We start from the raw sequence: 13,491 nt of genomic DNA, 5'->3' as shown, positions 1-13,491 counted from the left end.
TCAAGCCCTGATTTTTTAATATATGAATAAACAACGATTACATACATAAATATAAAAACACTACATGACAACTATATATAGTTATATAAATATATTATATCTATATTGTGTTATATTATATTACTATTTTACAATTCCTTAAGCACCTCAGAGAAAAACAATGTTACTGATTACTGAAATTACTGCGATAAATATAAAAAAGTATAATCACAAGATTAATAATGTATGCCTCGTTTTCCAAACTTTTATCATAATTAAAAAAAACAAATAGTACATCCTCATATATAAAAGAAAATGGGGAAAAAAATGTACTTCATACTTAAAATACTTCAAGCCCTGATCATATTAGGCGGAAGTTACGTCATTTCCGCATTATGCCACTGACGTGTCTGATCGTGAGTTGAGTGTTGATTCTCACGCAGGCAGCACTGCGTGCGCACATTAACTCAAGCGCAGGGCAACTTTGGAGTACTTATTTATTTTTTTTACACGTTTTCGTTTTTGTTGAACGCTGTTTGTTCTGTCCTAGCATAGAATTGGGTTGTTTCGTGTTTGGCAAAGATGCTGGACTTCTTCGCCATCTTCAGTAAAGGGGGAATCGTGTTGTGGTGTTTCCAGGGGGCCGGAGTCTCTGAATCCTTTACCGGGCCTGTCAACGCTCTCATCCGCTCCGTCATCCTCCAGGTAAAGTCCCTGTTTGGCCTACTGTGGATTATTGTTTAATTCAGTACCGTTATATAGGCTGGACAGATATAGCCAGCTTAGCCCAGCTAACACATGGGTTAGTTAGGCTGTGAGGGTGTAATGTAGGCAGGTTACTATGGGAACTATGTAGGATGATGCAATATAGCACGAATATTGACCTACAGATGATGCATTAGGTGGCATCTGAATCTCAGTTTTGGATTGTACACGTTGGACCGTCAAATGCCTTGCGTAATACTACACATGCCAGCTTAGACAAACAGAGAGCTGAATAAATGTCTATATACCTTTCATGTTTAGTTTATAATTATTTTAGTACTATTACTCCTTGACTACGATTCATAATTGTAAATAGTAACTTTTTATTTTCAAGCCAAATTATACATATGAATTATTTAAAGAAATAATATAATACATGATTTTGGTTAATTTTAGAATTGAATGTATTGTTGTAACCATCTAATTTCTTTAGTCTTTTTGCTTGAAAAGGTTGTATTCTTATATAAAAACCCAGACAGAGAGGGCTTGTATTTATTTACTCTAATAAATATTTTATCATTCTTATAAAATTGTTTTTGTCAAAGTTTACGATTGTATGTAACCGCTAACTCAAAGTAGAATAAAAAATCAAAATATAACATTAAAAAACTCTCTCCATGAATGTTACACATATTTAATCAACTATTCTCTAATTTAAAATTAACCTAGCATGAAAACAAACCAAGTGTCTGTATCACTCTCCATCCCTTTAAACAATTTTTTTGGTCTGTCCATCCTTCTCAGCTCCATCCAACAGTTAACTTGATTAAAGATAATCAGATTTATTATAAAAACTTGTTAAAGTGCCCCTATTATGCTATTAAAGGTTCCTAATTTTGTTTTGGAGGTCTTCTACAACCGGTTTACTTGCATCAAAGGTGAAAAAAACACTTTCATTTTATATATACAGTGCACATCACCACATTTTTCAATGATTCTCAAATGACGGACTCGTCCAAAGATTGAGTCTCTCTGAACCCCTTCCTTTCCGAGAGCTTACTCTGCTCTGATTGGTCAGATGGCCCAGTCTGTTGTGATTGATCTACCGCTTACAGCGCGTGTTGGAAAACGAAACGCACATTACCATAACTGAATTTCAGCTCCGGAGGCTTTATAAAGCTCAGCGATTGTACACACTGTAAAGACAGTAATGTTGATGTAGATTTTAAGATATCCAGCCGATCGCGAGTCCGATGGTGAAACATCGGAAGAACTAGTTAACCAACCCGAACCGGCATCGCAAGGAAAACTTGAGCAGGACGTTTCTTAATGACATGCTACTTAGTTTAACATGCATTATGAGATGTTGCAACTGTAACTGTACCGCGTTACGTATGCAGGGCACGGAAGTGAGACTTGAATTCCTGACGACTCGTTTAGACGGTTCAGAGTCGATTGTTTCTTTTGGGAGACAATAACTTTATTTATGCTGCACTTTCGACTTTACAACTTTCTAGACCGTTTACATTCACAGATGCCCATTTTACACATTGCATGAAAGGTAATATTCGAAAAAGCATAATGGGGGCACTTTAAGACATTGATTTTTTTTGCTTTCTGTTTGCAGGAGAGGAGTGGGAATAACTCTTTCAACCACAATGCCCTCAGTCTTAAATACAAGCTGGACAATGAGTTTGAGCTTGTGTTTGTGGTGAGTTTTATTTTCCTTTTTCAGTGGAAATAATGTTCAGTCAATGTCCCGTGGCTCAACCGTCCATATGCCTGATCGTGTGCTTCTGGTGTCCCAGGTGGGTTTTCAAAAGATCCTGACGCTGACATATGTGGATAAGTTCATAGATGATGTCCAGCTCCACTTCAGAGATCGATACAAGAATGAGCTGGAGCAGAGAGGTGCCCTAAAGTTTCTGCTCAATAATTTTGAGTTTGGAGAGGATTTCCACAATCTTCTACGGTGAGAAAAGACATTTTTCCTGGGTTGATAAATATGAATGGCTGTCAGATCTTTCTTTTTTTTTTTTTTTAAGTATTTTTGTCTGCAAAACTAATTTCACACACTGAAGAGTAAAACTTTGGATCAATTTTATTTTTTTTCCAGGTATACAGGGCTCAACGCTAAGAATTTTTACTTGCCCTGCCAAGATTTTCACTGGTCCCACCACAAAAAAGTAATAAATAACCTAAATAAAAAAGGCCTAGTTATTGTCTTCGTTGTTATTAACCCATAATGGGCCATAACCTTTATAAATAAGGTTGTGTCAGCCTAACTCGTATCAATTTCAAATATTTCAAAAGACAAATAAACTGGCAGTAATACAATAAGAACATATAATCAAATTACGAGCAATAGCACAAATACAGTAGAACAAACATACAAAATAAATAAACACTGCTTTTCATGTTTTTCTAATTTTCAGGTAGAGAAATGTATAATCAAACGTAAAATAGCACTACATAGTCTTCACTGTATAAATTAAATATAGATGAATCCTTATTAAAGTTGCAAAAGTTATTCAGTCAAGAGCTGCGATTGTTTGATTAACATTAAAACAAAGACAGTAGCAGGTTTGTTAGGCTGCTGTCACTCAAAGAGCTGCACCTATCCAAAACATATGTTACATTAATGTTTTTATTCCGCAAAGATGCATTAAATTGATTTAGATTTGTGTTTCAAATAAATGTTCTTTTGAACTTTCATTAAACAATCTTTTTTTTTAAATATATCACGATTTCCACAAAAAATATGAAGCAGCATAACTGTTTTCAACATTGATGACAATAATAGGAAATGCTCCTTGATGCACCAAATTTGCATATTAGAATGATTTCTGAAGGATCATGTGACACTGAAGCCTGGCGTAATGATGCTGAAAATTCAGCTTTGCATCTCAGGAATAAATGACATTTTAAAATGAACTTATTTTAGTTATTTTAAATTGTCACAATGTTACTGTTTTTTAATGTATTTTTGATCAAATAAATGTAGCCTTGGTAACCAGAAGAGACTACTCTACAACTACTACTGTACTACTTGTTTAAATAAAAGATTACTCTTACAATTTTTGCAGGGAGGCGGAGAACAGCAGCAAAGCTAAGGCCCCCGCCTATATGAGGCATTTCACAGAGTCCCAGAAATCCCAGAAAACTATGAAGTCTATGATTGAGACGAAGGATGGAGACAAAAGCAAGGAGCAAGGAGGCAAGAAAAGTAAAAATGCCAAAAAGGAAGGTGAGAAATGTGAAAGACGAGGCAGTGGGGAGTAAATGGCTCTTTCGGTGCTTATAAATTTGTTAATGTGACTATTTCCTTCTTTTTCATCTCTTCTCAGGTGGAGATCAGACTAAAGCTGCTTCACAGACTGTCTCTAAAAAGACAGTGGAGAATGGAAACGATGGTCTGACCGCAGAGGAGATTATTGAGAGGAACCGTGCCAAGTTCATCAGCAAGCAGTTGGGTGGGGGAAAACCCGAGAAGACCACCAGGTAGGAGACATGTGAAACTGTGTGAAAATGCATTGCAGATGAAGCCACTTTTGATTGATCACTAAATAACTTCCACTTTAACTTTAACCATCAAGTTGAGTTCTAGACCAGGGGTTTTCAAACTTTTTGTGTGTGTGGACCACTATTTGTAATCATGAATTTTCGTGGACCATCTCATAATACACATAATAAAATATGTCTAAACATTCCAAGTCCTAACTGAATTAATCCACACCTCTAAATAGGCTTACTAGCACTAAAACTATAACTGGTCATCACATCAGTACAACAGGCTTGTTAAAAGAGAGTTTACTGCACACAACGGCTGCCACATATTTCATTTATTTATTTACTCAAGTGCCCGACGGCATAATCATGTTCATTTGAACAACAGGCTTATTTCCATAGCAATGGAGTATGAAATCTATACAGTAATAAGAACCCTTGGATATAGTCAACATTTCAAAACCTTTGGCGATTTTAAGGGATTATTAATCTTCAGAGATTTACAAGTCCTCAAAAAGTAGGCTTGAGTTTGTCCACTTAACAGCACATCCGCAAAACATTTCAGAAACGCGAGATCAAGAAACTAACTGGAAATTAAAATAATAACAGGCCTTATTCATTCCATTTATAAACATTTCGTTTCCTATAACTGGCTATAAAGGCTATGCGTGTTCATGTGATAATGAGAACATATTTGCCTCCTGCCCTATACACATTTAATGAAAACACAGTAGGCCTAACATTACTCCAGGCTAAAAATAAATAAAAAAGTCAAAAGGAAAAGCCATTGGAGTCTATTTGCCAGCCCGATATGAACGTAATATCCTCCTTTGTCCCCCTCCACATCTTTCCCTTCCTCTTTTTATCGTCTGTCTAATATAGGCCTATATTAAAAACAAACAACTAAGTAAATGCTCACCTAACCTGTTGCTATCCACCGATCCATGTTGTGGTTCTGACGGCACTGAACTTGAACGTCACCGCCGAGCGCCACTAGCCTATTTTAGTAATCACATAACTTGACAATTTAACTTTCCATTGCGACTTTATATATCACAATTCTGAGGGGAAAAAAGTCGCAAGTATCTTTTTAATTGTTTTATTTCATTTCGGAAACAAGCTTCCTTAATAAACTCTCCTGATCTTTAAAGTTTTTATTGCTGTTATATTTCACAGTAAGTCCCCTAAACCCCAGAAGCCAAAGGGGAAGGCAAAGCGGGTGTGGGATATGGGTGGGAGGAACACTGGAGATCTGGACTACAGTGGAAGCAATGGCAACAACTACAGTGACGCACAGACACAAGACCATGAGGCCTCAGCTGAACCGGTGAGCAGTCCAGATTTAAGGCCCGGGTCAAGTTACCTTCATTTATATAGTGCTTTTTACAATACAGATTGTTTCAAAGCAGCTTTACAGTGATAATAGGAAATTATTGCAACACAGATTGTTTTGGCTGTACAGCAGCTCTTGAAGAAAGCCGTTGTCTAGCTTAAGTCCTGGATTGATTCATTTCCGTTGTCAAAATTAACTTAGGGGCTTTCAACTGAAAACAGAAACCTTTGAATGCCTTCTGGCTGTTCATTTACACGACAGCAGCGTTTTGGTGGCCTGAGGGCGCAAACTTTGAAGTAGGTTTCAAAGTGCAAGTTTTTGAAGACGGGTTTTGAAAACTATGTCATCTCCACGTAAACTTCAGAAACGTGAATCTGTGAAACCCGTGACGGCATGCATATGCATATTATGTGTTTAGTCTATAGTCTTTCTTTACAAAGTGACGTTGCCAATTACTACAATTACTGAGACCCTCGCATGGTCTCTGCTGACACTTCAGGGCTGTATTGTGGTCGTGTCCAGGCGCAGGTCCTTCATCTCATCTGGATACGGCCCGGATCCGGCTGACTAAAGTAAACCTCTGAATAAACAGAGAAACTAATATTAGCATAGATGCCATTCTTCTTATGATGCAACAAGTACATCACGTGTTTTGGAAAGTGTTCCCGGTTCCGGTTTACCTAATTTATGCAGCCTGATTATCATTTTACATGATTTGAATTATAATAGAAATGTATAGTATGTATGCCAGGTTAAAGAGATGTGTTTTTTTTTTTAAATTTAATTTTATTTAAACTGACAGTGTGTCTGCTTCCCGAACAATGCTAGGAAGACCCGGGTATACTTAATGTTCCACGTTCCGCTCCGTCTCGCACACAGCTGTATCTGCTCCGCTTTAAAGTATCCTCGACCGCAGACAAGCGCGGATGGACGTGTTTGACACATGCGCAGAACAGTTGTTTTTCTATACTCTACAAGACGTCAGAGGGCAGCAATGAGTCGTGTCATTGACAGGACATTCGCCCAGCTTTACTCCTACTAAAAAATGTATTCAAATTCACTGCACCTTCTTTTTCTAGCATGCACAAACATCTTCATATTCAATATTAAAGAGATAGTTCACTCAAAAATATTACAAGTTTGGTATGACATGAGAGTGAGTAATGAAAGAATTTTCATTTTTGGGTGAACTATCCCTTTATAGGCTGCCAAAAATGTAATTTATAGGGTTTTTAGATAATTTTAAATGAATTGCAGATGGAATTGTCTGTGTTCCTCTCAGCTGATCCAGGTGGATTCAATGAAAGGTGACCTGAAAGGTGTCGATTATGAGTCCTCAGATGATGATGATGATGATGATGATGGTGAAGAAGTGGAGGAGGAGAGGGTTGTGGTGCCAGACATGAAAAAGAAAGGGTAACATTTTAAAATCTCGTTTCTGTTCTTTCAACACTGTCTCACAACATTCAATTTCTTCATCTGAACTTGCTGCTGCTGAATGTGTCTTGGTTTGAATCCTAAGATAGTGATTCGGTGTGCGTTTCTCTGCAGAGCTAAAAAGGGTGGTTTCGGGGGAATGTTTGGGATGCTGAAAGGCCTGGTGGGATCTAAGAATCTGACTCAGGAGGACATGGAGCCAGTTCTGGACAAGATGAGGGACCACCTTATTGGTATGACATCGCTCTTGCTCCATGGCACCTCATTCAATACACTTGTTTACAATTTGTTTTTAATGATATTGTTACAGGGTTCCTATAGTCATGGACAAACTGGAAATATTGAGGATTTTTTTTAGATTGTGTTTTTCAGGCCTGGAAAAGTCATTGCAATGAAAGAGACATTTTGACTCTTCATATTTCTAGTTATATTTCTACTAACATATGTAATTGCACAAATGTGTGCTAGGGAATTTGTGTAAAAGTTTACAGGAAAACAGTGTAAAAATGTTAACTAGAATAAATAAAAATAAAACGATTAAATAAAAGGGAAAAAATTAAGTAGAAAGAAATTAAAAATGCAGGTAATATAGGTTGAAAAGGGCAGAACAATTTGTGATTAAAATAATATGATTAAAGTAAATAAATTTGATTTAATAAAGACCTGTTTAAAAAATATATATATATATATATATAAATACATCCAAAAAACTGTACTATAGTTAAAGTATAATAAAAAATAAAGTAAATACGAATTTGAGTTAAATAAAAATATGTATTAAATAAAAAAAAGTGTTTATTAATAAATACATCAAACAATACAGAGCTATAGGTAGAAAAAAGTGTGTGTGGGGGGGTGTAAATAAAGAAATAGATTAAATTAATAAAGATTAAAATAAATAATTGATATAAATAGTACATCTACAAGTAGTATATAGGTTGAAAAGGTAGAAGAAACAAAAGTTAAAAATATGAAAAGTAGATTTTTAATAAAAAAAATTCAATAAAATAGCTCTAACAGTACAGTACTATAGGTAGAAAAATTGACAAAATTAAATTACAAAAAAATACATCGAACAGTACGGTAACATAGGTAGAAAAGAAGTGTAATAAATAATTTAAAGGTGCACTATGTAACTTTTGATGCTTTAGCGGTTAATGAACAAAATTGCATGTATAAAAACAGTAAATTATGCATAATTACATGCAACTAACCCTAAACCAAACCCTAACTCTTAAGCAAGTGAATGTGTATGATTACTGAGTCTGTAACAAGGACACCTTAAATTGAAGTATAACCCAGCCTACATTTATAACTGGGTCAAGCTAGCTGCAATTTGAATTTTGTCTCTTGTTCTTCTAGCCAAGAATGTAGCAGCCGAAATATCCTCCCAGCTCTGTGAGTCTGTGGCCAAGAAACTGGAAGGCAAAGTCATGGGCACTTTCACCAGTGAGTACAACACACACACACACACCCCTGCCGAACAGCCCGTGCAAACAAGAGCCTTCCCACAGAAATGTGCACGTTCTCACGCCAGCACCTTGAGTGCACGTCTCTTCTCTTGTTTTCTGGCCTTCCTGGATAAATGTTCCTCTGCTGTCTCCTGTCCAGCTGTGGCCTCTACAGTAAAGCAGGCTCTACAGGACTCTCTGGTGCAGATCCTGCAGCCCAAGCGGCGTGTGGACATCCTGAGGGACGTGCTGGACGCTCGATCTCAGCGCAAACCCTTCGTCATCACCTTCTGTGGGGTCAACGGCGTCGGCAAGTCCACCAACCTCGCCAAGGTGAAGTTCGTTTGAAAAAGAAAAAAACGTGCTTGTTGAAGTTTAAGGTCTGGAATACCTGGAAAGCTATTGTTGAAAAGTGCTTGAAATTTAAAAGGAATATGTGTGTGTGGTTTGCATGGCCTGAGAAGCAAATGCACTATGATTTCTTAAAGTGTCTTCTGCTCACCAAGGCTGCGTTTATTTGATTAAAAAGACAGTAAAAATATAAATATTGTGAAAAAAAATGGTTTCTATTTGAATACATTTTAAAATGTAATTTATTCCTGTGATCAAAGCTGGTGTGTGGTGGCGTTCCGGCGCACTATGGCTGCCGTGGCATCATCCCGGTGGTGCTGCACATTGGTGGTGTTTGAGGAGATTCCCTCTTCCATATGTAAAGCGCTTTAAGTGTCAAGAAAAGCGCTATACAAATGTAACAACTTATTATCATTAAAGCTGAATTGTCAGCATTATCATCACTCCAGTCTTCAGTGTCACATGATCCTCCAGAAATCATTGTAATATGCTGATTTGCTGCTCAGTCAATATCGGTGTTCAATTATTAATGATGTTTTTTTTATTATTATCTATGTTAAAAAGTAAAAACAATATTTATATTAGCAAAAATTGGAAAACTTTACAATAAGGTTTCATTAGTTAACTACTTTATTTAACATGAACTAAGAATAAACAATACTTCTACAGCATGTATTAATCTTAGTTAATATTAATATCTACATTTACTAATACATTATTAAAATCAAAGTTTGTATCGGTTAACATTAGTTAGCCCACTTAAATCTAACATGAACAAACAATGAACCTCTGTATTTTTATTAACTAACATTTAACTAACAATGATCATTACATTTGTTACAGTATTTATAAATCTTTGTTAATGTTATTTGGTTAATTAACTAATGTTACCTTATTGTAAAGTGTTACCGAAAAAATATATAAAATAACAGCTTAATATTTTTTTTTCAGGATTCTTTGATGAATAGAATGTTCAATGAACAGGATTTATTTTAAAGTCTTTTGCACCATTTCTCATGTCTTTACTGCCACTTGATCAATTTAATGCATCCTTGCTGAGTAAAAGTATTAATTTCTTTTCTTTTTTTGAACGGTAGTGCATCACAATTTCCGCAAAAACTTTTCCGTTTTCAATATTGCTAATAATAATAAATGTTTCTTGAGCAGTAAATCCGCATATTGAATAAAATCTAAGGGTCATGTGCCTTTTTCTTCTTGTACAGATCTCTTATTGGCTGATTGAGAACGGCTTCTCGGTGCTCATCGCGGCGTGCGACACGTTCCGCGCGGGTGCGGTGGAGCAGCTGAGGACTCACCAGCGGCGTCTGAACGCTCTGCACCCGCCGGAGAAACGCGCAGGACGCCCCGCCGTACAGCTCTTCGAGAAGGGGTACGGCAAGGACGCTGCTGGGATCGCCATGGAAGCCATTGCCTTCGGTAAAATCCACGTGATTTTAATGAAACAAATGAAACGTTTCCAAGGACTCATTGGTTAACGTATCTCTCTTTCTCCAGCTCGTAACCAGGGGTTTGATGTGGTGTTGATCGATACAGCTGGCCGTATGCAGGATAACACCCCTCTGATGACGGCTCTAGCGAAGCTGATCGCGGTCAACACCCCCGACCTGGTCTTGTTTGTGGGAGAAGCGCTGGTGGGCAATGAGGCTGTGGATCAGCTGGTAGGTGTAATGCCAGATATAGTCTATAGATGGCACTGCTTTATAGGGTTGTATAGAGTGGTGCAGGTATGACGTCACTTTGTAGGCAAAACGCAGAAGCGGGTTAGCATTTTAGCACTTCCGTGAAGTCAATGGGTTTTGGTTAAATGGCTGAAATAAGGTCTGTGGTGAACACAAGCCCAAAACCCTTACACGTTTTATTCTAATGCATAAAATACATCCGTATTACCCCACTCGTGATTTTTTTCTTAAGCTGTTACGGGTCTTGAAAAAAGCGGTTGCTAACAAGTGGCTAAATGGGAATTCTTGAGGAGATTAAACGTCATCACGCTGAACAGGTGAACTCGTTATGCTTAAAAGTGTGCTCTTATAAACTATTCTAATGTTCTGGGGAAATGTTTTTAGATGATACTGAAAGAGTTGTCGGAAGCTATGCGATGGTGACGTTGAAGTCGAGCGACCGTGGTGTAGTTCGTTTATAGCCTACCTTAGCTTTTTACTTCTGGCGACTGCATTTAGGCTTCAAAATTCATAAAAGTTGTTCATCTGTGATAATTATCTTGATCGACCAAACGTGCAAGTATCACAAACCATTTTTGATCACAGAGCTTGTTTTTTAGTGATAATCCAAAAGCCTATGGGAAAATCCTATTTTTGTAGAGGGAAACAGCGTTGGCCTGGAAAGTGATGTCATATCTGCACCACTATATTCAAATTGTATGTTTCTGGTTAATAACTGGGAGACAAAAAGTGTTTTTGCACTAGGGGGCGCTTGAGGGTTCTGAAATAGTGGGCTGCAAGGGTTAACAATTCACTGGAGGAGTATTTCAGTGAATTATGACTTTAATGATGCTTTTCCTGCTTTTATTACATTAAAGTTTTTACTTTTTTATAGAAATTGATACTTTTATTCAGCAAGGATGCATTAAATATAATAAGCCTTTACTGTCACCTTTCATCTGTTACTAAAGATTTCTATTTTAAATAAATGTTGTTCTTTTGAACTTTCTATTCATCAAAGAAACCTGAAAAAAATGTATCACGGTTTCCAGAGAATATGAAACACAACTCTGCAACATTGATGATAATAATAAGAAATGTTTCTTGAGTAGCAAATCAGTATATTAGAATGCTTTCTGAAGGATCATGTGACACTGAAGACTGGAGCAGTGCTATTTTAGTATTATTTTTAGATTTTTTTTTTTTTTTAGATATTCAGTTATATAGATATTCAATATATATTCATTTTTTTTATTTTAACGTTTTAGAAATATTGTTGGAGGACTGTATTGTCTGTATTAATTTTTGTTTTAGTTTGATATATTTTAGTACGTCTAGTTTAACTAAATAAAAAATGGGAAATGTTAATTTTAATTTATTTTAAATGAAAACATTTTTATTCTGTTATAATTTTTAAAATTGTAAAATATTTCGCAATATTGCTGTTTTTATAGTATTTTTGATCAAATAAATAAACCTCAAGAGATTCGTTTATGTATAATAATGATATTGATAACCTTTAACAATTAATTAAATTGATAACACACAAGGAAAAGTGAACGCAGGATAATTCAGCCAATTACAAACAGTGTCTTTTTTTTAGGACCCATTTTTAGGTCATCCTACATGCTATGTTCTGTTTCTATTGGATCCACTTGAATGTGGGAAGTCGATGTCAGAAACCAGTCCTGACATTCATAACACGTTCAGATCTGTTAATATTAATATTCAGTCTGTAATGCATGGATGTTTACTGCATTTTCGTAGGTGAAATTTAATCAAGCCCTGGCTGATCATTCCAAGACTGACAAACCCAGGCTTATCGATGGCATTGTTCTCACCAAGTTCGACACCATCGATGACAAGGTACGACTGATTGAATCCTTAAGTTCTTGTGAAATGAACCTCGATTAAGAACTTCCCATGTATCCTGTAGGTGGGCGCCGCCATCTCCATGACCTACATCACGGGTCAGCCCATCGTGTTTGTGGGCACCGGGCAGACGTACAGCGATCTGCGCAGCCTCAACGCCAGGGCTGTGGTCAGCGCGCTCATGAAGGCCTGAGCTACAGCTACCGCTCTCAGCTTCCTGTGAATGCAGACAAGCCTATGTGTTTCTTTTGGTTTACTACAGGTTTAACTGAAATTCAGTTTATATTTAGGAGCCCTCTTGTGTTTTGTTCCAGGAGAAAAAAAAAAGTGTTTTGATTCAGTTTAATGAGTGGAAAAAATAACATTTGACTTGATCTCACCTCAGAAACCGTTTTTGATTGACACGCAACACAGCCAATCAGAGAGCAGCAGCTACAAACGCTCGTTTAGATCTTTCATTCAAGATGAGAATGAGATGAGGAAAGTATTTTTGCACTTTTCTGCCTCTCTTCGCTACGATCAAGTGTTCTCATGTGCGCTTCTCCGCAAAAGAAGAAAAAAGACAGATTGAGGTGTTATTCAAATGTTATAAAAGAAATCTAATATATTCTAAATGTATTCTGTCTACTTTTTTATTTGATTTAATTGTAGGTATGTTCAGAAGATGGCCAGCCACCCCAAACTGTCTCAAGAATTCACTACCATAGTGCCTCAGCTCATTACATTCGCAGTTTTTCAGAAAACTGCTTTTCCTCATTCTTCCTTTTTTTACTCAGGCTTTTCATGTCACTTGATATGAAAGTTATTAAAAGTTATTTAAAGATTTGGTGCTTGAGGTTTAAAGGCCAAGGTCTGAGAGAGGCACCTCAGCAAAGAGATGTAGAACGCTGCGTATACCAAACTATCTCAATCCCTAAAACAACTTACATTTGTTTTAATTCATTAGTAACTTTACTGCCATTTTCTTTTCTTTCAGATCCCTTCATGCTTTTATTTTAGAACAAAGTCAGGTTTTAATTCTCCTCATATTAATTTGCGCTAGCACAATGGCAAGACTGGAGAGCTTCGTCGAGAAGAAATGTTGTACTTTAAGAATGTGTAATATTTCTTAAATAAAGCTGCTATAATAGCCTGTAATGAGCTGTTTTGTTTGGTAGGCTGCTGGGAGTTGGTTTCC

The 13,491-nt window shown here is 36.6% G+C and overlaps 1 protein-coding gene across 1 annotated transcript; it reads left to right on the top strand.

Annotated features, from left to right (window-relative positions):
- The first annotated feature begins 338 nt into the window (after positions 1 to 338).
- Positions 339 to 13,451, top strand: srpra (SRP receptor subunit alpha). The gene is made up of 14 exons (XM_077248375.1): positions 339 to 684; positions 2,312 to 2,395; positions 2,493 to 2,656; positions 3,771 to 3,931; positions 4,032 to 4,185; positions 5,368 to 5,518; positions 6,807 to 6,940; positions 7,076 to 7,194; positions 8,324 to 8,410; positions 8,573 to 8,745; positions 9,987 to 10,200; positions 10,279 to 10,442; positions 12,210 to 12,308; positions 12,379 to 13,451. The coding sequence occupies exons 1-14, from the start codon at positions 562 to 564 to the stop codon at positions 12,505 to 12,507; spliced, it is 1,956 nt and encodes a 651-aa protein (XP_077104490.1). The 5' UTR covers positions 339 to 561; the 3' UTR covers positions 12,508 to 13,451.
- The last annotated feature ends 40 nt before the right edge of the window (positions 13,452 to 13,491 follow it).

This window comes from Siphateles boraxobius, unplaced genomic scaffold (assembly GCF_051911475.1).
Source record: "Siphateles boraxobius isolate OS27281-9 unplaced genomic scaffold, OSU_SipBor_1 30, whole genome shotgun sequence".
Lineage (NCBI taxonomy): Eukaryota > Metazoa > Chordata > Actinopteri > Cypriniformes > Leuciscidae > Siphateles > Siphateles boraxobius.
Note: the sequence above shows the minus strand (reverse complement) of the source record. Positions and strands in the feature narration are given on the sequence as shown.